Raw genomic sequence first — 27,268 nt, forward strand, 5'->3', positions numbered from 1 at the left:
AAAGAGAGAGTAGGAGGAGAAATTAGTGTCTTATTCTCATTAGCATGCCTATTTATAGGCTCAAAGTTCACAGCAATGAGGAACTAAAATATTAGTATATTACATATTGGCCATAGATACATATTTGTGACCGCCACATAATTAACAATATTCGCAACAATATATGTATCCCATGTATTGTTGTTAATGAAGTTTCCCTCTTCATAAAAACAAAACGGATATGGCTGTCCCAAAAGTAGACATGTCAAACGGATCGTGTGTACTGTATTCGTATCGTTTTCGTGTTAAATTCGTTATTTTAACGGATTATGTCATGTCAAACATGTTATCTTAACGGACTTTAAACTTTAAAACTAAACTCAACATGTTAAAATTAATATTTTACCTACCCCGACCCGTATTACTTTTACCCGTTTAGGACAATATATTACTTCAATAAATAATCGAATGAAAAATGAAAATTATACTTAACATTAACATCTAAATTCATAATTTTGGTTTTAATTCAACGATACACAATCGTTTCATTTAACAATACATCTACATGCCGCATAAATTGAAAGAGAGACTAAGAGAGCTAGGGCTTTAGTTTAACAGGTTACCAATGGGTAAACCTTAATAAACCCGTTATTTTAGTGGGTGCTTGAACGATTCCCTTTAAACCTCTTCTCGAAATCCCTTTTTTCACGTTAAATTAACATGTCGAGCATGAAATTGTCAGGTCGACCCAAAAATATCATATATATATATATATATTAAAAGGGTTTGGGTAGGTAAATTTTTTAATACATCGATATTTTTATACTAAGGGGAGGGAGAGTTCGACTAAGTCACACAATGAGCAGCCTAATTTGGTATCGAATTCGCCATCCATGAGATTCAAATGTAAAACCTCTCATTTTTAAGCGAAAAAAAATACCACTGAATGACTAAGTAGTTAAATTTTAGTTCTATAAATAGAACAGTAGAGAAGGGGTTCGGTAACAATAGTTATATAAAAGGGAAATAAAGGCCAAGAGAAAAAGAGCTTTGCATTATTTTATGTAGGCAATAAACTCTGGATACAAAATTAATTGCTGGGGCTTGGAGGACCATTCCTACCTTATTCCTTTGCCTAAATAGCACAGCAAGTACTGAACACTTGGTTAGTGGTGGTCGGTTCAACCCTAATTAGTCAGGGCCCTTTTTTTTAAAAGGGTATCCCACCTGGCACCTGATGGTTCATGCGACCACTTGATTCATTTTCATCAGAAAGCTGCCAAATGCATGTTTCCAGGGTTTGACACAAAACCTGAGCAATCTAACAAATTTGAAAAAAGTTAAATATATATTTTGCTTGTGTTTGCATTGATTTTTTCTCTCTTTTTTTGCTCGTTAAAATTGTTTTAGAAATTACTTGATGTAGATGAACTTCGAAAATTAGCGAGGAAGAGAAAATACACTAGAGGAAAATGAGATGTGAAAGTCATTTCTCCCAACACCGTGGCTGGCCTGGAAACGACTCGGGAGAGGCACTACTACTCTTTTGCCATTGGCAGACCGATTACTGAGAAATCAAGGAAAGAAAAACTTTGTCCTAAAACGAACTTATGTAACATTTTTTAGGTTAAATCTTCTGCCCTCAAAACTCGTGGTATTTTTGTGTCCTATCTTATTTGTTGACACATTGTCATTCATTTAAAATTTACTTAACAATGTCAACTTTTCAAATTATCTCATGAATAAAAATTTAAAAACTAAAGATAAATAAAGTTAAAAGAACACGTTTCACTTAAGTAGATAAGTCACCAAGACCACATAGAATTTTAGATGTAGAATATTTGAACTCGACGTATTTATGCCCCTAACTTACAAGGGAGGTGTTCTATTTAGCTAAGCAAGGCAAATGCAACTTCACTTATTATTTTTTTTCAAACGATTCAATCTTTGGAACAGAGTGAAGAACAAACTGTTTCTACTTAATTTTCTCCAATTTTCACTCTTAATTTTTATTTTATTTTCGCTTGCTGAGTTCAAGAATATTGGATATGGAGCTCATTGAATATATAGGTATCAACAATACAAGAATAATGAAGATAGAGCCGAAAAGTCCAATGATGGCCTTACAAGTTCCCAGATTTCCAATGTCAACCATATCACTCTAAGGCCAACTGAACAGACTGAACAGTTGGTGTCACAGGTCTGAAAAACAAAAGCAAAATTAAAACGAGACAAATTTCCAAAACTAAAAAAAAATAAAACATAAAAAGAAACACAGAATTTGCATAATTTAATCAAAATACGATAACAATTCAGATATTTTTCTCTCTTCCCGTCTGTTCCTCACTAAAAACTAAGCAGCAGAAACAGTTTCCGCTAACCTTCTTTAAAATAAAACAAAAACAGAAACCCTAATTTTAGTTGGGAAGAAAAATAGAAAGTTGCATGCAAACTGGTTACATCCATACCCTTCTTTTTTCTAGCTATCTTAAGCTACCTTATCATATGGGAACATTTTGCAGGAAGCTATATAGGAATTATTAGTTTTGGACCCTGGCTGCAAACTCACCCATAACCTCAGGGTACTGAAACATGTTATCCACTCCCATGGAGTGATCTGAGCCGCCGCCCAACGGCGCGTGATCGTTGTAAAACGGTACTGCCTGTGGATGTGACACTTGCTGTTGTTGATGATGATGATCCATTAATTCGTTGAAACTACATCCTTCCAGCTTCTGCGGCTGAGGCAGCGGCAGCAGCTCTTGGAAACTGTAACAAACATTTACCTGACGGTGATCGTCTTTTGAGTACCCTCCAACGGACCTTGTCGAAGACCCATCAAAGCTAGGTGTCTGAGCTGCACTGGAAGGATGGGCGTAGTCGTCAGTCCATTTGGGAACATCATTTGATAGTTTCTTGGAGGTGGGTTTTGAGAAGAAGCGGTCGATCACCTCTTCTAGAAACCCGGAATCGGACGGCTCCGTGGGGAAGAAGTCGGAGGAGTAGTGTTGATCGTCGTTGGAGGTGGGTTTTGTGGGAGGAGGTGAAGTAATATCCATGAAGGGAAGAGTTGTAGTAGTAGAAGTAGGAGTAGTAGCCATGGAAGAAGAAGAACCAGTAGTGAAATTAGTACTTCCGGAGATGTTGGCTTCATGACGTGGACCAGAAGAGGGGTGGTTGACCAAAGAAGCTGAAGAACAACAAGTAGAAGAAGAGCCGTTTATCTTGTACGGAAACTGGTTATTGTAAACGGGAGATGGGCTTTGTGAGGGATTTATGAAATTCCGGAGGAAAAGCATGTTGAAAGAAGAAGTTGCAGCAGCAGTAGTAGCGCCGCCGTAGCCGTTGTTCTGATTAGGAGATGGGTATTGCAAAAAGGGTACAGAATTCCAACTAGGAGAGTAGTTAGCGCCGCCGTAACCATTACGAGTTTTAGCAGACGGGTGAGAGTGCATGTGGTAGCTGAAAGGAGGGAAGGGGTGATCGGCGACGACATCGGTAGGCGGGGAAGGAGGATAGACGAAGTTGGTCCGAGCCTTGACGCCGCGCATGGCACGAGCGGCGCAGTCGTAGGCGCAGGCGGCTTCCTCTGCCGTGTCGAAGGTCCCCAGCCAACGCCGGTCTTTGGCCAGCGGGTCCCGGATCTCCGCCGCGTAACGACCCCACGGCCTGCGTCGCACGCCGCGGTATCTCATTGCACCCGAGGAAGTGGCTGTCGCAGTGTCTCTCAGCGAGCGCTTACTGGTGGCGGCAGTCGTTGACTTCCTTAGCTCTTTAGTGATCGGGTCGGGTTCAGAAGAATGAGTGAATTCGTCCATCCTTCTGATCGCTTCTTCCATTTTTGTTGTGCGAGAGATGAAAGGGTATCTGTGATATTATGTGCGTTGGGTTTGTTGATGATGATGATGAGTAGGAAGACAGTTGTGGGAGGTGTATTTATAGCTGGAGATCCATTAAGGAGCTGGAAAGTGACTGATTTTTAATTTTCTTTCAATTCTAGGCATGTAGAAATTTTTATGGAGTATTTGAGTCTAAATCACGTTTTATATTAAGATGGTGCTACTCGAGCACTATTTTTTTTTTTATCTTTTACATTTTATTTTTTATTTTTTAAATATTTTGTTCATTGAACTTTTTCAATTTATTCAATCTAACAGTATGTTAAATTTTGAAAATAATGTGTAGTGTTGTAAATACTTCATACATTAAAAGTTGTTTGCATGTATTTTTCAGAGTAAAATTCTAACGACTAGGATGTGTTCTACTGGTCATTTCCTCCATCTTTGTTCATATTTTCAACCCAGAAGTTGTTGGATGAAAATCGGCGTAAGAGAACCAACCACCTACAGTTTGCTTAGACAAATTGCCACTAACATAGAAGATATGAAACTAGTTTTCCTAAAAAAAAATTACATGTGGATTAGAGTACCCTAAACCCTAGTTTAATTCTTGAGTGTAATATATGAATTTCATGAATTTTTTTTATAACGTATAAAGGTGTCACAATTGTTAACTCATATTAGTTCAATAACAATACGTTTTAAAATCAAATTCAAACAGCTTGATTTGTGTATACGAGATGCAAATTCACTTACACTACTATAAAATTTCTAAAACATTATTTTTATTAGAGAAAATTGAAGTATTGGTTCCTAATCCTTGACTGAATTGGAACTTTGCTCTATAAAAATGTAGAGCAGTGATCCTTTTTAGTAACTCCCCTACAACATTTGTCTCTTATTTATCATATTATTTAATATAAGCATTGTTTCATATATAACACATTAAGAAATAACATTCACGAATATTTAATTCATAAGTGATGTTCCAGTTGAACCAAAGTTCAAACACCATGCTTCAATATTTCTCATTTCATTTTATAAATTTTCAAGATATAATTTTAATTTTTTTTGTTAAGGAGTTTTACCGGCATGATACATAATACAAAAAATTAATTTCACTACATATTCTTGTTACGCATGGACATTTCCTTTGACAGCTGAGAGTAACATGCGGAGAAAAATTTTATTATGATCGAAACATGTTTTTATAAAAGTAAAGTGATGAGAAATTTTATTTTTTAAGTTATTAACTTTTTAACATACATATCCTGGAATTTGTATAATAACACATAATAAGAATATGATTTGATATTTATCGGTTTTCAAATTAATATTTGAAACTTATCACATCAGCTATTAAATTAATATTTTATATTTATCTTTTGATCTTAGGTGACAGAAAAAAAAAAAGGGAAAGTAAGAATACGATTGATGTTGATTGTATATTAATGATATTGCCGTAAATTACAGGTTGCTTTTCAATCTCAACTCTTTTATTTTAATTTCCACTTAAAAAACTGGAACACTAGTAACACGAAGAAAAGCAAAGAACCAAACGAAACCACATTTCCGGAAATGGCAACAGGCAATGAAACCGTGAAAGAGCCTGGAGTTCTGGACAAGCATATAAAAGTAGCTGCTGCTACCTTCTAATTTTTTAATAAATTAAGAAATATAAATTATAGCCATAAGGAGTTGGAGAAGAAAAACAATGATTTATATAAAACTGTTTCATAGTCAAAACGGTGTTTCAATTTAATAATATAATTTAATTCATGTTAAAAAGATTATCTATGTGAATTATATTTTATAAATCGTCATATCTTAAGTTTATAAAATATAATCTAAAAACATAAAATATATATATATATTTTTTATTTTATTTTATATGTATTTACGTTATTGAAATTATAACCTCACGTGAAGGGTGAGACCGATACGCGCAAAGGTGGTCTATAGAACCAAGAGTTCTTTCTGTACTTTCCTTCTTTGTCCATTGTGATTAACATTCTGAATGAATACACTGGCGGCGCTCAGAAGTTGTTCCTCCTACTTTGGTTTTTGTTATTTTTTATTGGTTTCATGCATGTTGGCAAAATTTTCCATATTTACAGTTCCAAACTTTCAATGGCTTCGCCGGTTTTTTGCATTAGCGTGATGAGTTAGGGTTTGAAAACCAAGGATTTAATGGTCACATGGACTTGTCTGATTTATAGTTAGGGTGTTTTTAGGTTCTTTATAAAAGGGTTTTTGTTATTAGAGTATTTTTACCCATGTTAAGTTAATATGTCTAGATTCCAAATCCAACTAAAACGACACCTCCATCAATTTTGGGGTCACCAAGGCTACCCAGTCATGGCTGGCGCCATGTTGATTCTAAGTCTAAGTCCAAATCCAGGGCATTGACGTCAGCGGGTCCACATTAAATTTTTATTTTTATGTTTTTGCACCAAGCGTGCGCTACACGCGCCCACCTAGGAGAATGGCGTGACAAAAACTAACGTTTGGAGCCTGCCACAACAGTCGGTTGGGCATCCAATGGTCACTAGCCACGTGGCCACATCTCAGATGTCCATTTCAAATTCTTACTTTTAATCCAATGATTCTTACAATAATTGTAATCACCTATTCTAAATTAATTTCATCCGTTCAATAATTTACTAAATAATTGAATTGTACATTAAAAATAAATTACTCTTCTGAATAGTAACATTCGTAAGTTATCCAAATTCACGTGGAAATGCTCTTAGGCCTTCTTTTATTAAGTTTTGTTTTATTATTAGGTTCTGTTTGGTTGTGAGATGGAGACAAAGGATGTGTTTGTTTGGCTGGACTAAGGAAAGGAGGTTAAATGTCTACCAATCTAATGCTCTTCTTAATTATCTTTATTATATTTACCTTAATTAATTATTTACAAGTCTTTGCCCTAGCTTAAAAACGAGTATACATCTTTGTTACACGTGTGTATGCTGCATTTTAAGAAAAATACTTGTGTCTATTCATGTCCATCTTTTTGTTTGTTCAGTCGTGATTAACGTAGTTTAATTGGAATGGACACAAGTATTATCCAACCAAAAAAATATTCACAGATACGGTACAACTTCTTCCTTCCCAATGTAACTAATTGGGCATGTTCCGTCCAAGATCATACGAGCCCTTATGTTTTTAACCAAACAAGGGATATCCTAGAACACCAAAAGAAATGAGGCAGGGACAAAGGGCACCAAACAACCCGTTAGTTTCAAAAGGAAACCTTAGGGTTTAGCCAAGAGAATCCATTGAGAAAGTACCCAGTTCATGCTCTCAGCAAGTTTGGCAAACTTTTAATTAATCCGGTACCAATAATTGGAATATAGGTTGAGATATTTAATTTCAATATCAGTTAGGGGAGAGAGAATTTCCCAGCATAGTGGACTGTTCAGGACCGACCTAGTTATATATCTAATCAAGTAATCAACTCTGATTATTGCACTCATTGCCGTATATTACGGATAGGGATGCTGTTCTATATGAACCACAACAGTGTGTAACAGTACAAGGTTGTTTTTGTACAATAAATGAGAAAATAAACTAGTTTTTATCAAATGATACACTATAGAATTAAAAATAAAGTAAGAATTTTAATCAAGAAAAATGATAGAATTAAAATAAAGAAAGTGAACTATTATTGACATTTCAAAAATTCTAATTGTTCACTTGTCACAAGTATATTTTTCTTTATAAATATAAAAATTTGGAGTGCACAATAAAAATTTTAAAATACTAGTAAGAATTTTCTCAAGAAATAACTTTTATAAGTTTTTTTTTATTGACATTTTCTAAAAGTTAATGTGTTCTAAACTTTTCGGATAGCTCGAAGAGTGTAAGGCCATCTCCAACCGAAGGGTTCAGAGGGCCAGATGACTAAAAATAACCCGAAAACCGTCTCCAACCGAGGGTTAGGCCAAATGGCTTGTGGGCCCTATGGGACAAAAAAGGACCAAAAGGCAACCTAGCCAGCAAGCCAGCCTCGGGACAGGCCACAAATTTGAATGCAACAGCTAGCCGTCGTATTTGGTTTTTTTTTTTTTTTTTTTTTTTTTTTTTACAAATTTTTTTTTAAAATTCTATTTTTTTTTCCTATAACTTCCTAAGTCATTAAACAACATAAAAATATACAACATAAAAAAAAACATTTAACAACATGAAACTTAAACACATACTCCATGCTTCTTTTTAAATTTAATTTGTAGTTTTTAAATTTAAGTTTTTGTAGTTTTTAAATTTAAGTTGTTGTAGTTTTTAAATTTAAATAATAAATTATGTTTGGCCCTTTGACCCTCGATTGGAAATGATTTTTTGTCACAGGGCTATATTTAGCTTTATGGCCCTTTGATCATCGGTTAGAGATGGTAAGAAATATAGTCTTGCATTGTTTATTAAAATATTAATTTCTTGGAAGGTCAGAGGGCTAAAATGAGCACTCTCACCCTCCTTCGGTTGGAGATGGCCTAAACCAAACAAGAATCAGTTTTGACCAAATATGTCTTATTGATCCCAAGTATGTTTGGTCTCTAGTATGTTTCTCCAAAACTTTAGTCTCGAGCTTTGTTTATCAGAAACTTTGTTTACGTGTTTCTTTTATATAATATATAATTAGGATTTAGAATGTTTTTAAAACTTTATTAGTTTTAACCTTGAATCACTATCCTTATCCTAAAACATATCATGAATCACTGCCTGAGTGACTGTATGAATGTATCTACATCTATCTTGTTCATGTCAAACCAGGATGCACGTCTGTCTTGTATAATGATCTCGCAAGTCGCAAGCAAAGATTATCACTCTTTAAATTCATATACGCTATGATCATCTGAACATGTTATCTCATGCAATGCTAATAAATATCTGAGATTTTATCCAAAATACTGGTAGCTCCCTGTTTTAGACGGTCACTTCAGGGTACGTGACTAAAATATTATAAACCCTAGCTAGCATATCATATATGCATTGCCTCATGAACACCGACACAAAAGAAAATAATATTAGCAGTAGTACACGAGAGAGAGAGAGAGAGAGAGAAGAGAGAGGTTTCAGAGAGCGAGTAAACGACGGTGAAGAGTATTTCCTAACCAGAAAGAAATGGAGGGGAGCAGCAGAGATTTTAACGACAAGGAGATCGAAGACAAGTCAAAAGGGGCACTAGAATCAATGGAAAGTAATTTGGGCAGCTTTTTTTCTTTTTGTTTGCAGTTGGATGATGGGAAATGAGAAGGTCAGAGACTTTATGACCTTTTTCTTCTTCCATATATTATCGAATCTTAAAATATTACTACAAAATGTTTTATAAATTGAGCTTCTCAATAATCAAGATTTTGTTGGTTGTAGTTGTGGTCGACTTGGAGTGGTAAGGAATGTCTTGAAATTCATTTTATTATAAATAAAATTTACAAATTAAATGATATATCATTAATAATAATGAACATTTTTATCAACGTTTAAGTAATAATTCAATCATTAACTTTCATGTCATTTAATTTACAAAATTTTATCTACAAATTTAGTTTCCTTAATATTACTGTTCACCAAATATATCATCCTCCCATTCTTTACTTCTTTTAATTATTTACTCAGAAAAACTTTTACTGCTTAGCTTGTTCTCGGGAAAATGTTTAATGATATTCATTAGATATAGATGAGCAAATACGTGAGAAAAATGAGGATATACAAGAATGGTCACATCCCGGCCCGGGACGGATCACTTCCCGGGCCCGCTCCACTACCGTAGCACGATATTGTCCGCTTTGGGCTTACCATTCCCTCACGGTTTTGTTTTTGGGAACTCACGAGCAACTTCCCAGTGGGTCACCCATCATGGGATTGCTCTAGCCTCCTTCTCGCTTAACTTCGGAGTTCCTACGGAACCCGAAGCCAGTGAGCTCCCAAAAGGCCTCGTGCTAAGTAGGATAGGAATATACATTTAAGGATCACTCCCCTGGACGATGTGGGATGTCACAAGAAATGTATAAAAAAAATGTACACAAAATGAAACTTAAAATCTGAAAAATACTTGTGATTTATAAAACGAACTCTATCTTTTAAGAATGAATGAACAATGAGATTTAGGCAACACTACGAAAGACCTTTCTGTATGTGTGATCTAGCTAGAATGTTTTGTTGTTGGATGGAATTCTACATCACATCTCTTGATGAGCAGTCTTGAAGGTGGGGTGTGGGAGGCCGTAAACATGAACACGAACAGCAAAACATGAAAAATATTACATCAATTCCAAGAGCTTCGAACCATGGAAAACACAACCACCCACGCCCACCTGCCCTGCTCTCCAGAAAAAGGGCAAAAAAAAATGGGAGAGACAGTTTATGCCCCTGAGAATAAATAATGAAGTGAATAATTAATGACATAGGCTACAGCTTTTAACGGTTCTCCACTGTTGGGAGCGCTGGGTACGTCTGTATCAGAAGGAACAGGAAGGGAAAAGCGCAGGGGATCCTTGCACGGCACAGCACAGTACCATTCTGTGATCATCTCATGGCTTTCCTTAAAAATCAGCTGGGTTCAGGGTTCGTATTACAGGCTACAGCAAGCAAAAGCGTGCATGCATGCATATCCCCCATCCAAATTTTGCTTTTTTACGTGTTTTACTACCGAGACTGCTCCAAGTCCACTATTTTATATCTTCTGCTCCTTGCTTTTGGTGATGTTACTTTGCGAATGCCATTAACATTCTCATTTTATATTATCAAACTCTCATTCGGTAATATTCTGTCACTACTTTTCTTTGGTCGCCATCTTTCCGGCATACTTTGGTTTGGATGCAATTCAATTACTCAAGATATAGCAACAGATACGAAACTGGTAAATTAAGGTACCATTAACCTTACAAATTTAAACCTAAACCTAGCTAGCAGCAAATGCATACAATAAATTACGACGAAATATCAAAATGAGATTAGTCTCCTCGTTTAGGTCAACTACTTCAATGTATTTTAATCAAAGCTGTGGAGTGTGGACCAACCAATGTATTTTAATCAAACTTCGATAATAAATTTCCCCCTCGTTTTATTAAGCCACTAATACTTCCCTCTTTCTTTAAGAAATTAGGTTTTCGATTGTTTTTTATTTTATTTTATTAATTGAAATCTTATTCATTTTCAATTTTTGATCAATTCATTTGATTTTTATCCATGTCAATTTCAATAACCTTAAATTTACATGTTAGGATATTTAAATTTTATAATTAAAAGCTGATATGTAAATTTATTATTATTGAAATTATTTAATCATTTCCAAAACGTAACATATGGTATATTTATATTTATGGTTAAATTTTCCATCAAATATTTTTATTTCTAATTTATACTCATTTTTGAATTTGCAACTATTTTTTAATTTGTTTCCGCTTTATTTTTAATTTTTATTTGTATCCATATATTTAAATTCTTTTTGTGCCTATATTTTTAAAATTTTATTTGTATCCTTAATTTTTGTAAGTTTTTATTTTTATTTTTTGAACAAACGATATTATTTATACTAAGTGGGTGGGAGTGGGCTAAGTCTCATGTGGTTCAATTCGCATTTGGCGAGAATCGAGCCTAAGACATATTACTTACAAATGAAGAGAAATACCACTAGACTGTAATGTAAGTGGATTAAGTCTTTTCCTTGAACTAATAATTTTAAATTCTGATACGTACCCTAAATTAGGTCGCGGGTACATTTTGTGGGTACTTAACATTTTTTTCCTTTCTATATTGAGATTGGTAGATTTTTCTTTTTTGAACAAAACTGAGATTGCTATATTCTTTTGACATGGAGAATGTCTATGTGTGGCTACATTTTTTGACATTGAGACCAATAAGTTTTCAGTTATAAAACAACAATGGCTAGAGACCGCGGGCATCTAAAGCCTCATTTCTTCTTTTACTTGAAACAATATATTGTTAAGTTGTTGCTAGCCACTATTTCTGAAATTTTGCAATTGATTGGGTTGCATCGCAATATAAAAGAGGAATGTGTCCAGACGTTTCGCTTGACACCATCCCCTCCCCCTCTAGTTCATTTCTTGTCCATTGATGTTCGCCCTTGTTCTCATTATCCCCATCCCCTAGTTCACTTCTTGTCCATTGATGTTCTCCTTGTCCTCGTTAGATCTTACTACGAGTCATCTTACCGTCTATTCTCCCTATACCAATCCCATCTCGATCCGCCGCGAAACGGCTTAGTTTTTAAGCTTGCATTTCACCTCCTCTGAAGGGTTATGGTTAGCTGTTGCCGCCCTAAGCTATTCTGTACTGAACGCTAGGTTTGGTCCCCTTGATGAATTTTCAAAGTTCTTTCGGGAAAAAGATTGACCAGCTCGGTTGGAGATCCATGATTAACCTATTGGAATTTGACTACTGCCTAATTTTACGTCATTGGGTTTTCAATTTATGACGTACTGTCTCCTAATTACGGTACTAATGCATTCTTAAGTTGCATATCTGATTTGGAGTTTTGAGATTGAACAAATGCTCACAAGTGGTGATTTCTCAGTAACTTTGTCCAAATAATGAAACATGCAATAGAATGTTGTTTATTTTTTTATTTATTTACAAATTATAAGTACAAATCAATTAGTAATATGAATAGTAATCCAACCTATTATAAGTACATGCAAGGTTTCCTCGCTTATTAATGTGGAATTCATTTTCAAAACGCTTTTTCATGTGTGAGAAATTTTCAAACCTAATATGTAGATAACACAAGTAGGGTGATATGGACACGTGTGGCCGTTAGGCTTACACGTGGGACAACCTGCTCTGATGCTATGAAGAAAGTTGTGATTCCACCATAAAATCATTTGGCAGTATGAAGAGTAGCTCAACCTTTTATAAGTACATACAAATTCTCCTCTCTCGTCAATGTATGATTCATTCTCAACACAAGCTATATTAAGGAAGATTCAAAACTAATTATAAAGAATGCTAAACACTGTTCTAACTAACTTAAATAAACTAAGAGTTCGTTTAAAAAATATTTTTAAATGACTAAAAACATTTTGAAATAAAATATTTTTGAAACAAATTTTTAATAATAATGCAAGTTAATCATATAGATTAATGTAACTAGCATTGCAATCAAACACCTGCCGAACATGCCCAAGTCTAGGGAACTTTTGCTCGTACACACCAGCTGTGCCAATTGGGGTAGATGTAACTAGTATTGCAATTAAACAGTAATGCAATTAACTTTTCTCTTTAGAGAAATTTTTCGTTATGATCATAACATGAATGATGTATCACGTGTTTTTATATAAATAGTAGAAACTTTTAATATTCAAGTTATTAACTTTTTAAAACATATATTCCAGTCACACTAAGAAATCTCTCTTCCCTTTTAGATAAAGTAACAAGTATTTACACTTTTATGAAGATCGATGTAAATGCAAGACTGAAAATTTAACAGACTATCTGATCTAATTGTCCCCTAATTTGATCGCTCCACAGTAATTTTCTTCAAATTTATACTTACACAAATATAGCAAAAGTAGTTTTGAATTTTTTTTGCCCAAAAAGCACTTTATACTTATATGGCCTAGCTTTTCCTCCTAAAAGGTCCATGGCATTTTATGAAGTATAAATGCAACCATAATCACAAAACACAATAGGTCAAGGACTCCACTAAAATTAGCGAAATAGATCAAAATAATTATTTTCAAATTTTAATTAATAGAAATGATCAATTTTTCAGTATGTAGCCGTTATGTCGTAAATAAATCAATGTTTTATCCTCAATGTTTAACCTTTTTTTTATTATTTTACCCGAATTCTTTTAAAATAAACAAAAATAAGGTTGCTCTATATTTTAAGACATTTTTATCGTTTTAGTTTAAAGCAATTTATAAAATAAATAAATAAAAGAGAATCAGAGTAGCACCTAATAATATTACTGTTTTAGGCAGCTTTGATAGAGCAGTATAACGGTGCATGTGTAGTTTTTTAACTCAATGAGTTGTTCGAATCTTCAACTCGTGCTATAAATCCAGTTCTGCATCCAGTAATTGAATTACTTCCACGTCATGTACTGTATGTATCTTGAAGAACAAGAATAACTAGCAAGAAATTAAATAAATAATCAAAGAAGATCATACATTTACTACGTATTTATATCATTCTTCTAATAAAATTAGAATCCATTAACACATGTGAGTCTCATCTCTATTAAAGATATGATATAAATGAATGGTACAAATATATGATAAGAGTAGCATTTTTGTTGTATTTAATATCAAGCTTGTTTGCTATTTTATAGATGAGTCTGTCAAAAATGAAACTCTCTACAAACTATCCGCAACCTTATGTATTTGATACAATATGTTATAATAAGGAAAACTAATGAAAAAGATTTGAAAACTTTGAGTTTTAACGATAAGGATAAAATAAAGGGTAAAATAAATAGTACCATAATTGACTTTTTAGTGTAAAAATATGATTTTTCATTAAAGTAAACAGTACCAGAAACCTTTTGTTAAAATTCCATTTATAATATTAGTATGAAAACTAATGCTAAACTACGAAGTGGCATAGAATACATGAAAAAACATACTTTTAAAAAAACCACATTTTATAATATTTCAATGTATACGATAAACGAACATAATTAACAAATTCTCAAGATTTTTACAAAAGTGATCCAGCGAGGATTCGGATTCTATAAGGAGAAGATGTGAGAAATTATTATAAATATTTTTATTTAAAATTAAACACAAATATTACTTGATAAAAACTAATTACACGATATATAATAAATGAACATAATTTACAAATTCTCATAATCTTCACCAAAAGATCCGGGGAGGATCCTGTTGGCTCCTTATATACGGATCAGGATCCTCTCCTAATCTAAGGATGAGGATCCTCTTGACCAAAGAATATGGGTTGTTGGATGAAAATCTAACGGTTATAATTATTATAACTTTAAAGAGACCCTCCTATTTGTAACCGTTAGATTTTCATCCAATGGCCCATACTCCTTGGTCAGGAGGATCCTCATCCTTAGATCAGGAGAGGATCCTGATCCCTTATATATTGGACCTGGATCCTCTCCTGAGCTAATGGAGAGGATCCTCCTCATCAATCATCGCAGGATGTTGGATTTTTATCCAACGGCTACAAACATAGAGGTCCCTATAAAGTTATAATGATTGTAACCGTTAGATAAAAATCTAACGATCCACGATGATTGATGAGGAGAATCCTCTTCGTTAGCTCAGAAGAGGATCCAATTCCTTATATACTGCCATGATATTGCCTCTTGTAAATCACCAGCAATCATGCGCCACGGGTGCACCGATTGAACAATCATGCGTGCCTTTTCACACGCTAGCCACCAATAGCTGGAGTTGCTCCAAAAGAAGCCAACATGTAGCGTGGTAGGTAGGTAGTTCTAGTGCTAGTAGAGTACTCATCGTGCCCCTATTGTTCTTTATTAATATGGCGGCTGCATGCCGTGCACCTGCAGTAGTTGACCACTTATTTTTAAAAAAAATTTAGTACTCAAAGATGATTTTCACTAAACTAATTACAATTAGCTAACTTCCACTTTAGTAATTAGTTGATAATAATGTTGTCAGACTCATCGGCCATGCGGCTCATCAGTCATGAGAAGTGTCAAGGCTCCATGTTGTATGGACGGAATTATATGAAAAAGAGTTGCCTAGAATTTGAAGGGATAGGGTCATGCTATAGAGATTATTTTTTTTTTTATATCATATTTACAAATAATATGATATAACAATTGATTGTTAAATTCTTTCTTAAATTATTAAAAAAGATATTTAAAAATTAATTATCACATCATTTGTTTTACAAAATATGATTTTAAAACGATCATCTTTATGACCAGAAAGAGGACATGAGTGAATAATATTGTATGTATTCAAAAGACAGGACAACAAAGGGCAAAAGGCAAAGGATGTTAAAACTCGGAACTAAGTAAAGATTTGAGAGGTAAGGTAAGGTCTAGTGGTATTCCTCTTTACTTGTAAGTGAGAAGTCTTAGATTTGATTTTTACCAAGGGCGAATTTGAACCACATTATTGCTAGATCATTGTGAGGCTAAGTTCACCCTTTTTTTTAGTATAGATAATATCGTTTGTTAAAAAAAAAATAAAGATTTGAGGGACATCCCAGGATGGGCAACGAGGTAGTGATCCGGTCCTGTAAACTACGCAAATTAGGCCACGAGGAAAAGGAGCAATTCATGCGTACATAGGTTCCTCAAAGAAACTCGACCACAAATTTTAGGGTTGGTTTGGGTTTAAATCAAAGAAAAACTAATGAAAGTGGCTTGAAAACTTTGAATTTTAACGATAAGGGGAAATAAAGGGTAAAGTGAATAGTACTAAGATTGACTTTTTAGTGTAAAAATATGATTTTTAGTTAAAATAAACAGTACCGAAAATTTTTCGTTAAAATTCCCTTAAATCAATGGCTGATGAATCGATATTAAAACATTGAGGAATTTGAATATAGTTGGCCCAAAATGTACCGAGTATCAATATAGTTGTTATAAAGTTTGCGAAAGAAGTGGGCCTTCATCCCATAAAAAATATTTTCTCGAAACCAAGAAACTAAGGAGTATATGAAGTTGGCAAAAGTTTTGTAACGAATTACATAGTTCAACGACAGCGTAAAAAAGAAAAGAAAGGAATACATTTTGAAAAGAATGAAAGAGAATAATCCCATTAGACAATATCCTCGCTGAAGAAAGTTGTGTTCAAATTCTACAATCAATTGGTAATAATAGAAACAATATGAGTTTTTTTCTTATAATTATGATGTTGGAAAATCCTGCACATCCTCACTCGCGCTTTTATTTTGACGCAGACAAACACAACAAGGTGAGAAATGCTTAAATCTCTCCATCCCATAATTCTTCAACAGACTTGTATGGAGATGATCCATCAGTTGCAACCAGGTCTTCTCTAGGCAGCATCTTCTTCTGTGGGATTTTATTGATCTTGGCAAGATCATCTTCTGATAGCTCCCAGTCAAACACCTGCAGATTCTGCTTCAACCTCTCCTTGTTGTAGCTCTTCACAGCTAGTGTTGCCCCTATTTGGTATACCCATCTAATGCAAACCTGCCAAAATTTACCAAAAACTCACCAAGTTTCAGTCCATTGATTCACAAAATTGTGAACATATGAAAATTAATGGTGGGTACTAATCCTAATTTTGATTGAGAAATTGTTAATCACGTTTGTGTATGCTTATTTTTTCCTACTTCCTAGTTAGATATTCTCTTATGTAAACTACATAAACCACATGAATGTTGTGCAAACCACCATCAAGTCTTACCCAATCGATATTTAGTGACGAAGCTAGAATGTTAGCTCACCATAGACACGACTAAGTAGTAGTGGATGCAGGCTATCCTCATTGCATCCCAACAATATCGTGCAACACCAAATTTTTTTTTTCTTTCAATATTTTCGATGAGGCATTTCATCGAGCACTTAACTGACCCATACTATTGTGTGCTTAGTGTACATCCCCATTATTTAGTGCTCTTTAATTGTGTCTTTAGGTCAGTATTATTATAGGCCAAACAAAGAGTAAATCAAATATGTATATGGTTGGGAGCTCAAATTTATAAGATGACTGGAAAAATGGCTGGTTAATGAGCCCTTTATTAATTTAAAAAAAAATGACTAACTTTAAACTTTATTAAAAACGGTGTCGTTTTGCTAAAAACATATACTTTTTTTCCTTAGTGGTCTTGAATGAGAATCGAGTGAGAGTTGTACTAGAAAAATATCGATGTTGTTTAGCTTCTATTGAACTTGTCTCTTTCACGAAAAATGAAGTGTATATTTGTTGAACCCAAAAAAAAAACTGAGAGCCCCTGGCCCTTCATCAAATTCGCCCCCGCTGGCACCAGTTCAATCACTCAAGTCTAATACTGAGTTGGATTAGGCTCAATGAACGTATACACAGGCATCCAAATGCATGTAATTTTTATCTCAAAAGGCATCAATGTTGTTTATAGAGTGCATAACTTGTATATTGTTGTGGTACTTTTCCGGATTAACCCCATTCACATTCATAACTTGTATCGAGCCACACAACCCTGACCCAAAATATCATCAAGAAAAAAAAATGTGACCGAACCTGAGCAACAGTCTTTCCCCGAGCCTCTGCTATATCCTGAAGCACTTTGCTTTCCAAAACATGATTGCTGCCCCAACTGGAACCAATTGCACCCAAAGGAGAGAATGCAGTCACCACTATACCATTGGCTTTGCAGAAGTCTCTCAGCTTCTTCTGTTGCCAGAATGGACTCAACTCAACCTATATTTACACATGCACACACACTAACACATTAAAGACTGAAAAAAGGGAAAAAAAAATCAATTTTCAGACACAAATGAAGCAATACGGTAGGTTGAAAAATGGACTTACTTGATTTACAGAGGGAGGAATGGAAGCAAAAGTGAGTAAATTTTCGATCTTTTTGCTAGAGAAGTTGCTGACTCCAATGGATTTGGTGAGGCCAAGTCTTTGAGATTCTTCCATGGCTGCCCACACACCTTTGAAGTCCATAGGCATAAGGTCAACTAATCGGTGCACCAATTCTCCTGGCTTGGCACTGATAGGCCAGTGAATCAGATACAAGTCAAGGTACTCCAATTGAAGATTCCTGCACATTATCACACAATCAAATCATCACCTAATAAACTCCATTTCGTCAAAGTGATGTCTTGAGAAGAAATTATTGTGTTCGAGAGTTAAACTAGGTGGACTGATCAACCTACTAACAAATAAACTAGTCTTTAAATTGAGAAATACTTTAGGGCAACATGCCCCTTCTCTCGCAAAAGCGCACACGCTTTTTTAGTTAATTCGACTTAACGCGACAATCGATGTGAGATTTTGTCCTCACATTCTCACACATCCTTTTACATGTGGTGAATTTTCAAGCCTAATACGTGGACAACACAATCGGGGTGAAGTGGAGCATGTGTGGCCATTAAGCTTCACACGTGGATCAACATGCTCTGATGCAATGAAGAAATTGAGGTTCTACTATAAAACCAATTAATAATATGGGAGTAACTTAACCTCTTATAAACCTTTACATGATTTTGTCTCTCACCGATGTAGGACTTTGTCACATTCTCACAACAACTCCTTATTGCAGAGTCCTAAAAATCTAAGATCGCTGGTCTATTTTCGGGTGGCACTTGGTCCAAGCACAAACTTTAGTGCAAGGGTTCCAAAATTCGACTGTTGGACACAAAAAATTTACCTACACATGAAATGCTACGGTGACATTATTTTAAATCAATTATACTCTACAATGCACTTTAACTTTTACTCGAAACAGTATACAATTAGTTTGAGATACCGTCGCAGTCAGATATAGATAAGTAGTGATTTTCCATAACTACTTAGTACTTACTGAAGTGATTTCTTGATAGCAGGAATGACATGATCAGGGTGAGCATCATTGCTCCATAGCTTTGAAGTGATGAAGAGCTGGTCTCTGGAATCAACAAGGCCAAGTTCGAGAGCTTCCTTAATGGCTTCGCCCAGAGTCTGCTCGGAGCCATATATCGAAGCCGTATCAAAATGCCTGTAGCCGAGCTTGATGGCCTCAACCACTGCCATTTTCAACGTGTCAGGTTGTAAGTTGTCGGCCGCCGTGCCGAAGGCGAGCACGGGCATGCTCTTGGGGCCGGCGGAGGAGTCGAGCAACACTTCCGGGATTTGGGTTGCTGCTGCCATCTTTGAAAACTCGAGTATTGAATTGAAGCTTGCTTGTTTGATTTTTAGTTCCAGGCGAAGTTTGCTTTTAAACCGCAAGATTTTCTGGTATTTTTGGGTCTGCAATCGTCATCGATTATGTAACTCTCAATCTGCAATCGTCATCGATTATGTAACTCTCAAACTCCCTTATTAATACTTCATTAGAAAACTGAATCGTCAACGATTATGTAACTCTCAAAGGGTAACCAAATTCCATTTGACTACTTTTTTTAATGTTAACGGTCGTTTTAGACCCTTAATATATAGGGTTAGTTACATAAACATTCCTTGAAGTTTATCAAGTTTTTACAAAACATCCTTACGCTTAAGACATTACATAACACCTCTTTTGGTTTTAATTCATTTTCATACAACACTTTAAGTCAAAATTTAGCTTATAAATACCCTTATTAATTACTTGAAACTAATAAAAAAACTTTATAATTATATAAAAAAATATAAAACATTAAACATTTAAAAAACAAGAAGAAGACGATGTTGACAAAACAAATTAAGAAAAAAACTTAATTATTACTTTGAAAATAATCTAAACTATCTATTAATAAAATTCTATTTGTCAATTAAAACTCCGTAAAATTACCATTCTAACCCTCTTACCAAAATTGAACAAAAAAACATGAACAATTTAGTAATTACACCCAACATAAATTTTGTAGTTTTTTACACCAACCTCACAACCATGTAAACATAACATATCCTATTTACAAAATAAAAATTAAATAAAAAACCCCACTTCTCTCATCCTCTTCTTCTCTCTGCATTCCCCACGTTCTTCCACACTCTCCTTTTCTTTTCTTTCTTTTTTCATTTTTCTTTGCTTTTTTCGAATGTCATCCTGTTCATTAATGATAAGTTGTAGTAAAATAAAAGGCAAACTTAGTTGCAGACGCAAAGTGTGTGGGGTGATTGCTAGTATTTTATTAAAACAAGAAGTTGTTCGTCTTCTTCTTTCCCTCCCACCCGATCGAGCAACCACCTCCACCTCCATCTCCATATCCTCATTCTTCCTCCATCACCACACCCATTCAAACTTTTAACAAACCAAAAAACGATCTCCGTCTAATAAAATAATAATTGGTAATCAAAATCAAATCCCTACTATTTGATTCCGCACTAAACAAGGAAGAAGAAATCATAGAAGCAGCGGAGAAGGATTTGTGGAAGCAGGGGAAGTCGGGGGGGGTTGGATGACTTTCGAGGGGGATTAGAAATGGAAGGAAGGGGAGATTTGGGGGACTGAGAGGGGTTGGAGGACGGGGGAGATTTGTCCACATGGTCTTCTTTTTGTGTTTCTTTGAAGTATTTAACGTTCTATAACATTTTTTATATAATTATAAAGTATTTCTTTATTAGTTTTAAGGAATTAATAAGGGTAAATTAGTAAACTTATGAACATATTTTGACTGGGGTTGTACGAAAAAGAATTAATACCTGAGGGGATATTAGTGTAATATCTCAAACGGAAGGAAGTTTTGTGAAAACTCGATAAATCTTAGAGTGTATTAGTGTAATTAATCCTAATATAATATGACTTAGAGAAAGCCCATGAAAGGAAAAGAAAATCAGAGTTTGGGCTTCTGAGCTATTTGAACAAGACGAATGAACTCTGATTGCTCAACGGTCTAGATCAAGCATCAACAAAGAATACGAGCGCTTATTCAAAAAGGTACTTTCCAATCGGTTGAAGTAAGTTGGTGAACTGATAAATTTATAGCACGAAGGCCCTAAGCGCTCGGGGCAGTGTTTTCTCAACCACCCAAAGCCTAGCATAGCACTCGGTATGTGTTGGCCCAGAATACATCGCAACTAGCCCTGAGCAAATGTCAATTCATCTCCGCGTGTTGACTTAGTAAGGAGGAGTAGCCAGCAAGATAAGTCTACATATCTAGTTCATAATGCTAGAACGGTGACTTGGAGCCCATGACTTTTACAAGCGGTCGGACAAAAAATGAAAAGAAGAGATTACACGATTACAAAACACTTGTAACCTATATTAATATATAGAGAGCATTATAGTGGACATAACCAGTTCAGGGATGAACCACTTAAATTTTGTTGACAACTACTTAAAGTCTTTATCGCAAACTCATCAAGAGTTAATCATACTGACTTAAAGTCTTTATCGCAAACTCATCAAGAGTTAATCATACTGATCTTTGTTGACGTCCCAATTTTGAGCATTAACAAATGTATTGTTAACAATCTTATCATTTAATTTTTTTTTTTTTTTTGGTTCTTATTCCATAATGTTGCACAATAATCTAAATTGTCTAAAAATCATATATTTTTAAATTAACTAAATTTGAGATCTTTTAATCATTTTTTCCTAGTAATAATTGAAAACCTTCTTGTTCCTTCTTGCCTGTAGAACTCTTCAAAAAAACTGCATACTTGTAGCTCCGATGCAATGCAGGGTGCTCCTCATCAATCAAATCCTCAATTGGACCATTCACAGTGTCCCCGTTGGGTCCATAAAACATTGCCAGTGACAGACGGGGCTGAATTTTGTTGGTTACTGGACTCACTGCCCTGTGGTGCACACTGACTCTTGTACCTTCCATTACTCAAAACCTACATAAAAAAGAGAGATGGATCAAATTAACCCATAAACTGTGAAATACGTTTATATAGAATAAAAACTGCATATAAATCACGGTTTAGTACTCATTTATTGTTTGTTTATATCTGCTGTTTCTGTTTTTAAAAGTTTGTAAACGGTTTTATTTAAGTCACCTGATTTTGGTCACCTATATTGATAACAAAGGCACTGGGGAGAGAATCAACAGCAACCCATTGCCTATCTTTGATCACTTGAAGGCCAGTCACTCCCTCTGTTTGCCTAAGTACTGTGAGTGTATTGAGAGCGGTATTGACAACTAGTCCAAGTGTGAGCGACATGGTGGATAGTGGTTTCCTTGTGCTTTGAGAGTAGGATTCTCACCCAACTTCTTTTGTGAGCAGTCCTCTAGCCCAAGCCCTCGGGATATCAATCCCAAAATCCTATTCATCAATGTCCAATCTCTCTTGCATACTCAGCAAAAACCTCACTAACCAAAACCGCCAAACACAAAGTGAAGAAACAGAATTAGAACCGGTTACAAACTTTTAATAAAATTAGAATCAGATGACACAAACCAGACCATAAAATGTATATAATTTACGGTGTACTGCTCCTTTATTGATATCTTGCCCAGTTTTTTATTAAAAGCAGTCACTAGTTACATTTGTGTTACGTCTCCCAAGAAAACTACATAAAATTAGCACAAACTAAAAATTAAGCTGCAAGGCAAACATGGGCGTGCTCATTGGTTATTCACTTAGAGCTCAAACTTCCCTCTCCACAGTTTAGATTAGTTTAAAGTATAACATATCGCTCATATAAAAAGAATAAAATTAAGCTGGTACCGGTATTGGGAAGGATTTTCAGGTAAAGAATTGAGAGGAAGCCAAAGATGAGAGAAGGGTTCACTCTACATAGTGACCTTTTGCTCTTGCCCTTCAACTTTGAGGTAGTAATAGAAAAGCTTCACTTACTTGGAGTGATCTGTGGTAAAGTATTTTGGCCTTTCTTCAGGAGGCAATTTGAAAAATTGGTTCACGGCAGACATCATTTTATTGCGGAGTTCCTCAGGCGCTCCATGGTTGATGGTCTGGAAAAATCCGTACTCCATCTCCATTGTTGCTGCTGCCTTGGTCGTTCAAATCCACTGTTCTAAAAATCCCCGCCTAGCGCCGCCTAGGTTCCGCTTGGGCGCTAGGCGGTTGGCCACCGTCCCGATTAATGCCTAGGCGTTTGAAATTAAGAAGGGGCGCCTAGACCTACCGAGGTGCCCGCCTATACCTCCTAGGCACCTACCTAGCCCTCCTAAACCCACCTAGACACCAGCCTAGATTGCAACTCACTTAGACAGAAAATAGATAACTTTGATTTTGCATTTTATTTTTTCAATAAATTATAAGAGACTTGTTGAATACTTAAAAGAACACACACATTATATACTTGTTTTCCATATTTTCATTATGTTCCAATAGCTCATAAATATATGTCATTCCATTTTGTAGTTTATGATGAAATCATATATATTTTAAATATAAACAAACACTTATTTATACGAAATATAATAGATTTAATTAAATCCGTCTAGTCCACCTAGGTACTCGCCTAGCCGCCCAGTTTGCTGCCCGACTAGCGCCTAGGGTCTTTTAAAACATTGTTCAAATCAATGGTGGGGATTGATTCCAGAGCTGAAACATTTGGGAGGTGTGGCCTGTGATTCTCTGGGAGAATGAAGTTTGGAGAGAGGGATAGAGGAGAGGTGTCCATTGCCATTTGGAAGGATGCCATCTTTTGAGGAAGGACTGTTTGAGTTTGATCGGGTGACCTAAATGGAATTATTGTACAGACAAGAACACAGTTCTGGGTAGTTGACTGGTGGGATAGTTGTGTGTCATGCGCACGCAGCCAACCGAACGAATTCATAGGTAAATGATTGAAATCAGCGCGAGTGGATGTGCACACTGTCTCGAGTAACCTTTCTATTTCACGGATATATATATATATCACCATTGTAGCGTGACTAACATCTAGTAATCCAATCTCCCATTTATTCGCTGCCCTGGACGACACCATCGACCCTTGTATGTTCTGTTTTCACGTTTCAATCGAATCCTAATCCGTTGGAAGTAGTCTACACCAAACAAATGGTAAAAAATCCAACCTATCCGTTTGATCGACCTTAAAATTTCATACATTTCAGAATGCAGAATCAGAGACACAGATCAGACACAGCTCACAGCTGTTGCTCTCCGTGGCCTATACGTGGGATCCAACACAATCTATTACCACTTTTCCGCACATCACCGTAAAACGTTATTTTCTCTCTTTGTCAAAAGTCAATGGCCTCTAGTGCCACATTTCAATTTCGAACAAGGACCAGATCATAAGAACCACACGTGGTGGGGGTAGGGCAGGAGGATGATCAAACCTTAAGCCACTTTAATTATATCTTAATCTATTGACTAATTTACCCACAAGATATTCAAGATAATAACATGCAGTGCTCACATCTCTTTTTGTTGTAAAATCGATGGTGTGTGCAGTGAAATAAATAAAACAAGACACAAAATTTACGAGGTTCCTCTACAATCAGTGTGACTGGAGTACGTCATCGGAGCATCAGTGGTGCTTCTATTATAATTTAGAATAATATGAGTACAAAATAACTCTCTCTCTATTATCCCCTCTCCTCTTCCTCTCTTTTCTCTCTTCCTCTTCTTCTCTTTTCTCTCTTCCTCTTCTGTGAGCCTATCTGGCTTCTATATCCTCATTCGTTTTATAAGCAAAGAGAACACTATTCATTTTACAAATTTTCCACAAATGAATAGTGAAAATACTATGAATAAATAGTAACAAACTATTCATGTGGGCCATCCACATATTATTCACAACACTCCCCTTGAATGGTCACAAGTCTTCGATTGACTCGTTAAAATCTTGATTTGTTGTGGATGCTCCCCTTGATGAGTATCTCCCTCTGATTTCAAATCATTTAGGCTGATCGCTGATCATTCTGCTTCAGTCTCTTAGCAAGAAGAGTTGCCGAAAAAGGTGTTTTACTTGTTGTTAACTTTCCATAAGCTTGTTCTTGAACTAGGTTGGAGAGCTTTTTGCTAGACTTCCTCCAAAAGGTCTGAATTTACTACTTTTATCTGGAGCTGAATTTGATTCAAGGGTGGTGGACACTTGATCTTGAATCGGACTTATGATTTCTTCAAGGGTCGTCTAGACTTGATCTTGAATGAAATTTGATCATGAGGAGCTTCATGTGACAAGTGATCTTAGGCTTTCTCAAGGATGAATTAGCACGTGTTTTGCTGTGCTTGTCTCCACATGTTTCAATGTATCATTTTCACTTGCCTTATCTGTTCCCCTTGTAGAAGTGGTATTTTCCCAAGTTTTCCCATATGCAGGTGTGACATCTTCTCTTGTAGTATTTGTCCCCTGATGCAGCAGTGAAATGCAACCTTTGCATTTGAATGGTCCTTCAGAACATTACTTCTCAGCAACTTATCATGCTTGTCAGCTTCAGTGTAAATAACCAACATCATATCAATAGTTGAAAATGAGTACTCGAGAGCAATGCAAGATAAGCAACCAAACAAAAGTTCCGGGCAATCAGTTCCAAATCATGAGCTTGATTTCATGTGGCGACTGATTACTCTTTTTCTCCTTATCCTACAGGTGAGAACAATGACAAAAGAAATGACAGGGAGATTGCATGATATAAGATACTCTTGCTCTCGTCCCTAATGATATGAGATAATCTTGCTCTGATATGACTGGTTTTGAAGAGGTATTCTCGGAGAGGAAGAAAACTGAGTATTTCGAGATGCTTTGTTGAAGATCCGTTCTCGGAGATAAGGAAGAGTTAGGTATTTTTGCAAATCTGCCTTGTTATGGAGAACGAAGATCGACATATATAGAGATTTTTCAATAGCAAGTAGTGGTGATGATGTGCATTTACTCTTGTTAGCAACTGTGGTGTAATTAGAACAGTAAGATTTACGCGTTTTCAACTTTGTCAGAGATCTTTGACAAAGTTGCACGCGATATCCGAAAAAGCTGTGATTGCATCTGAAAAATGTTGACGAACTTTATCCTAAAAATCTGGTTTTTGAAATTCGGAGAGCGGTGATTCTTCGATCTTTGAACAAGTGGCTCTGTTGTCTCTTCTTTTATAGAGACATTAATTGTGTTCAAAAGTATGCTCAGAAAGTTGCTACTTGTAGAAATTTTCCCTTTCTTGCACTTCTGAGATTTTATTTGACCTCATTTTTCCTTCATCATTTCTGAAAATGGTTTGCCCATCTAACATTTGCTTAGATTTGAGTCTTAGGAGTGATACAGACGAGCAGCGTCAGGATAATATATGGCGTCCGTCCTTCTTATCTTCTAATGGTTCTCTTACGGTTGGGGACTTTGTGATGAAGAATAACATAACCGTTACTGTGGTAGCTAGGAATCTTCTCACTCCAAAGGATAACATAATCCTTTCAAAACGGTCTGATGAGTTGGCCGTCTAAGACTCATTGGCTCTCAATGTTCAATGTGCGGGCTCTGTATCCAATATAGGTCAACGTCTACTTGCTCGAACTCACCAAGTTAAATCATTGATGGCTGAGGTGGCAAGTCTTAAACAAGAGATCAGAGGGCTCAAGCACGAGAATAGAGTGTTACACGTGCTTGCAAATAATTACTCGACGAGCATAAAAAGAGATCTCGACTAGTTACAGGAATTCGAAAGTCGGATTCAAAGTGATCATCAGAGGTTTGTTGCTAGATTCCAAAGGCAACTGATGCCTTCCCCTTCTGGTGTTTTGTCAAATACTGGGGTGCCACATGATCAATCTCCAGTGCCTCCCCCTTCTGGGGTATTGCGAAGTACTGAGGCTTCACATGAGCAACTTTTGTGAAGGCTTAATCCTGTTTGTTTGTTCTAACTCATGTGTATACACATATCTATAATTTCTTGGAGATATCAATATATAAGCTTTATTTCATTCAATGTATTGTGCCAAATACAATAAAGCATATACTTTACTAAGATGTGGTACTTCTGGACCAAATATCAATTT

General features: G+C 35.6%; 2 protein-coding genes across 2 annotated transcripts; both read right to left on the bottom strand.

The window, feature by feature from the left end:
• Positions 1-2,000: 2,000 nt before the first annotated feature.
• Positions 2,001-4,472, bottom strand: LOC125471323 (ethylene-responsive transcription factor ESR1-like). Its single transcript, XM_048571634.1, has one exon. The coding sequence runs from the start codon at positions 3,816-3,818 to the stop codon at positions 2,520-2,522; it is 1,299 nt and encodes a 432-aa protein (XP_048427591.1). The 5' UTR covers positions 3,819-4,472; the 3' UTR covers positions 2,001-2,519.
• A 12,053-nt stretch (positions 4,473-16,525) lies between these two features.
• Positions 16,526-19,606, bottom strand: LOC125471302 (non-functional NADPH-dependent codeinone reductase 2-like). The gene is made up of 4 exons (XM_048571567.1): positions 19,266-19,606; positions 18,266-18,503; positions 17,975-18,154; positions 16,526-16,944 (listed from the first exon to the last, which is right to left on the bottom strand). The coding sequence occupies exons 1-4, from the start codon at positions 19,589-19,591 to the stop codon at positions 16,714-16,716; spliced, it is 975 nt and encodes a 324-aa protein (XP_048427524.1). The 5' UTR covers positions 19,592-19,606; the 3' UTR covers positions 16,526-16,713.
• Between the last annotated feature and the right edge of the window lie 7,662 nt (positions 19,607-27,268).

Source organism: the organism of the source record quoted next, unplaced genomic scaffold, assembly GCF_019419815.1.
Source record: "Pyrus x bretschneideri cultivar Hongxiangsu unplaced genomic scaffold, Pyrus_bretschneideri_v1 Contig6, whole genome shotgun sequence".
NCBI lineage: Eukaryota > Viridiplantae > Streptophyta > Magnoliopsida > Rosales > Rosaceae > Pyrus > Pyrus x bretschneideri.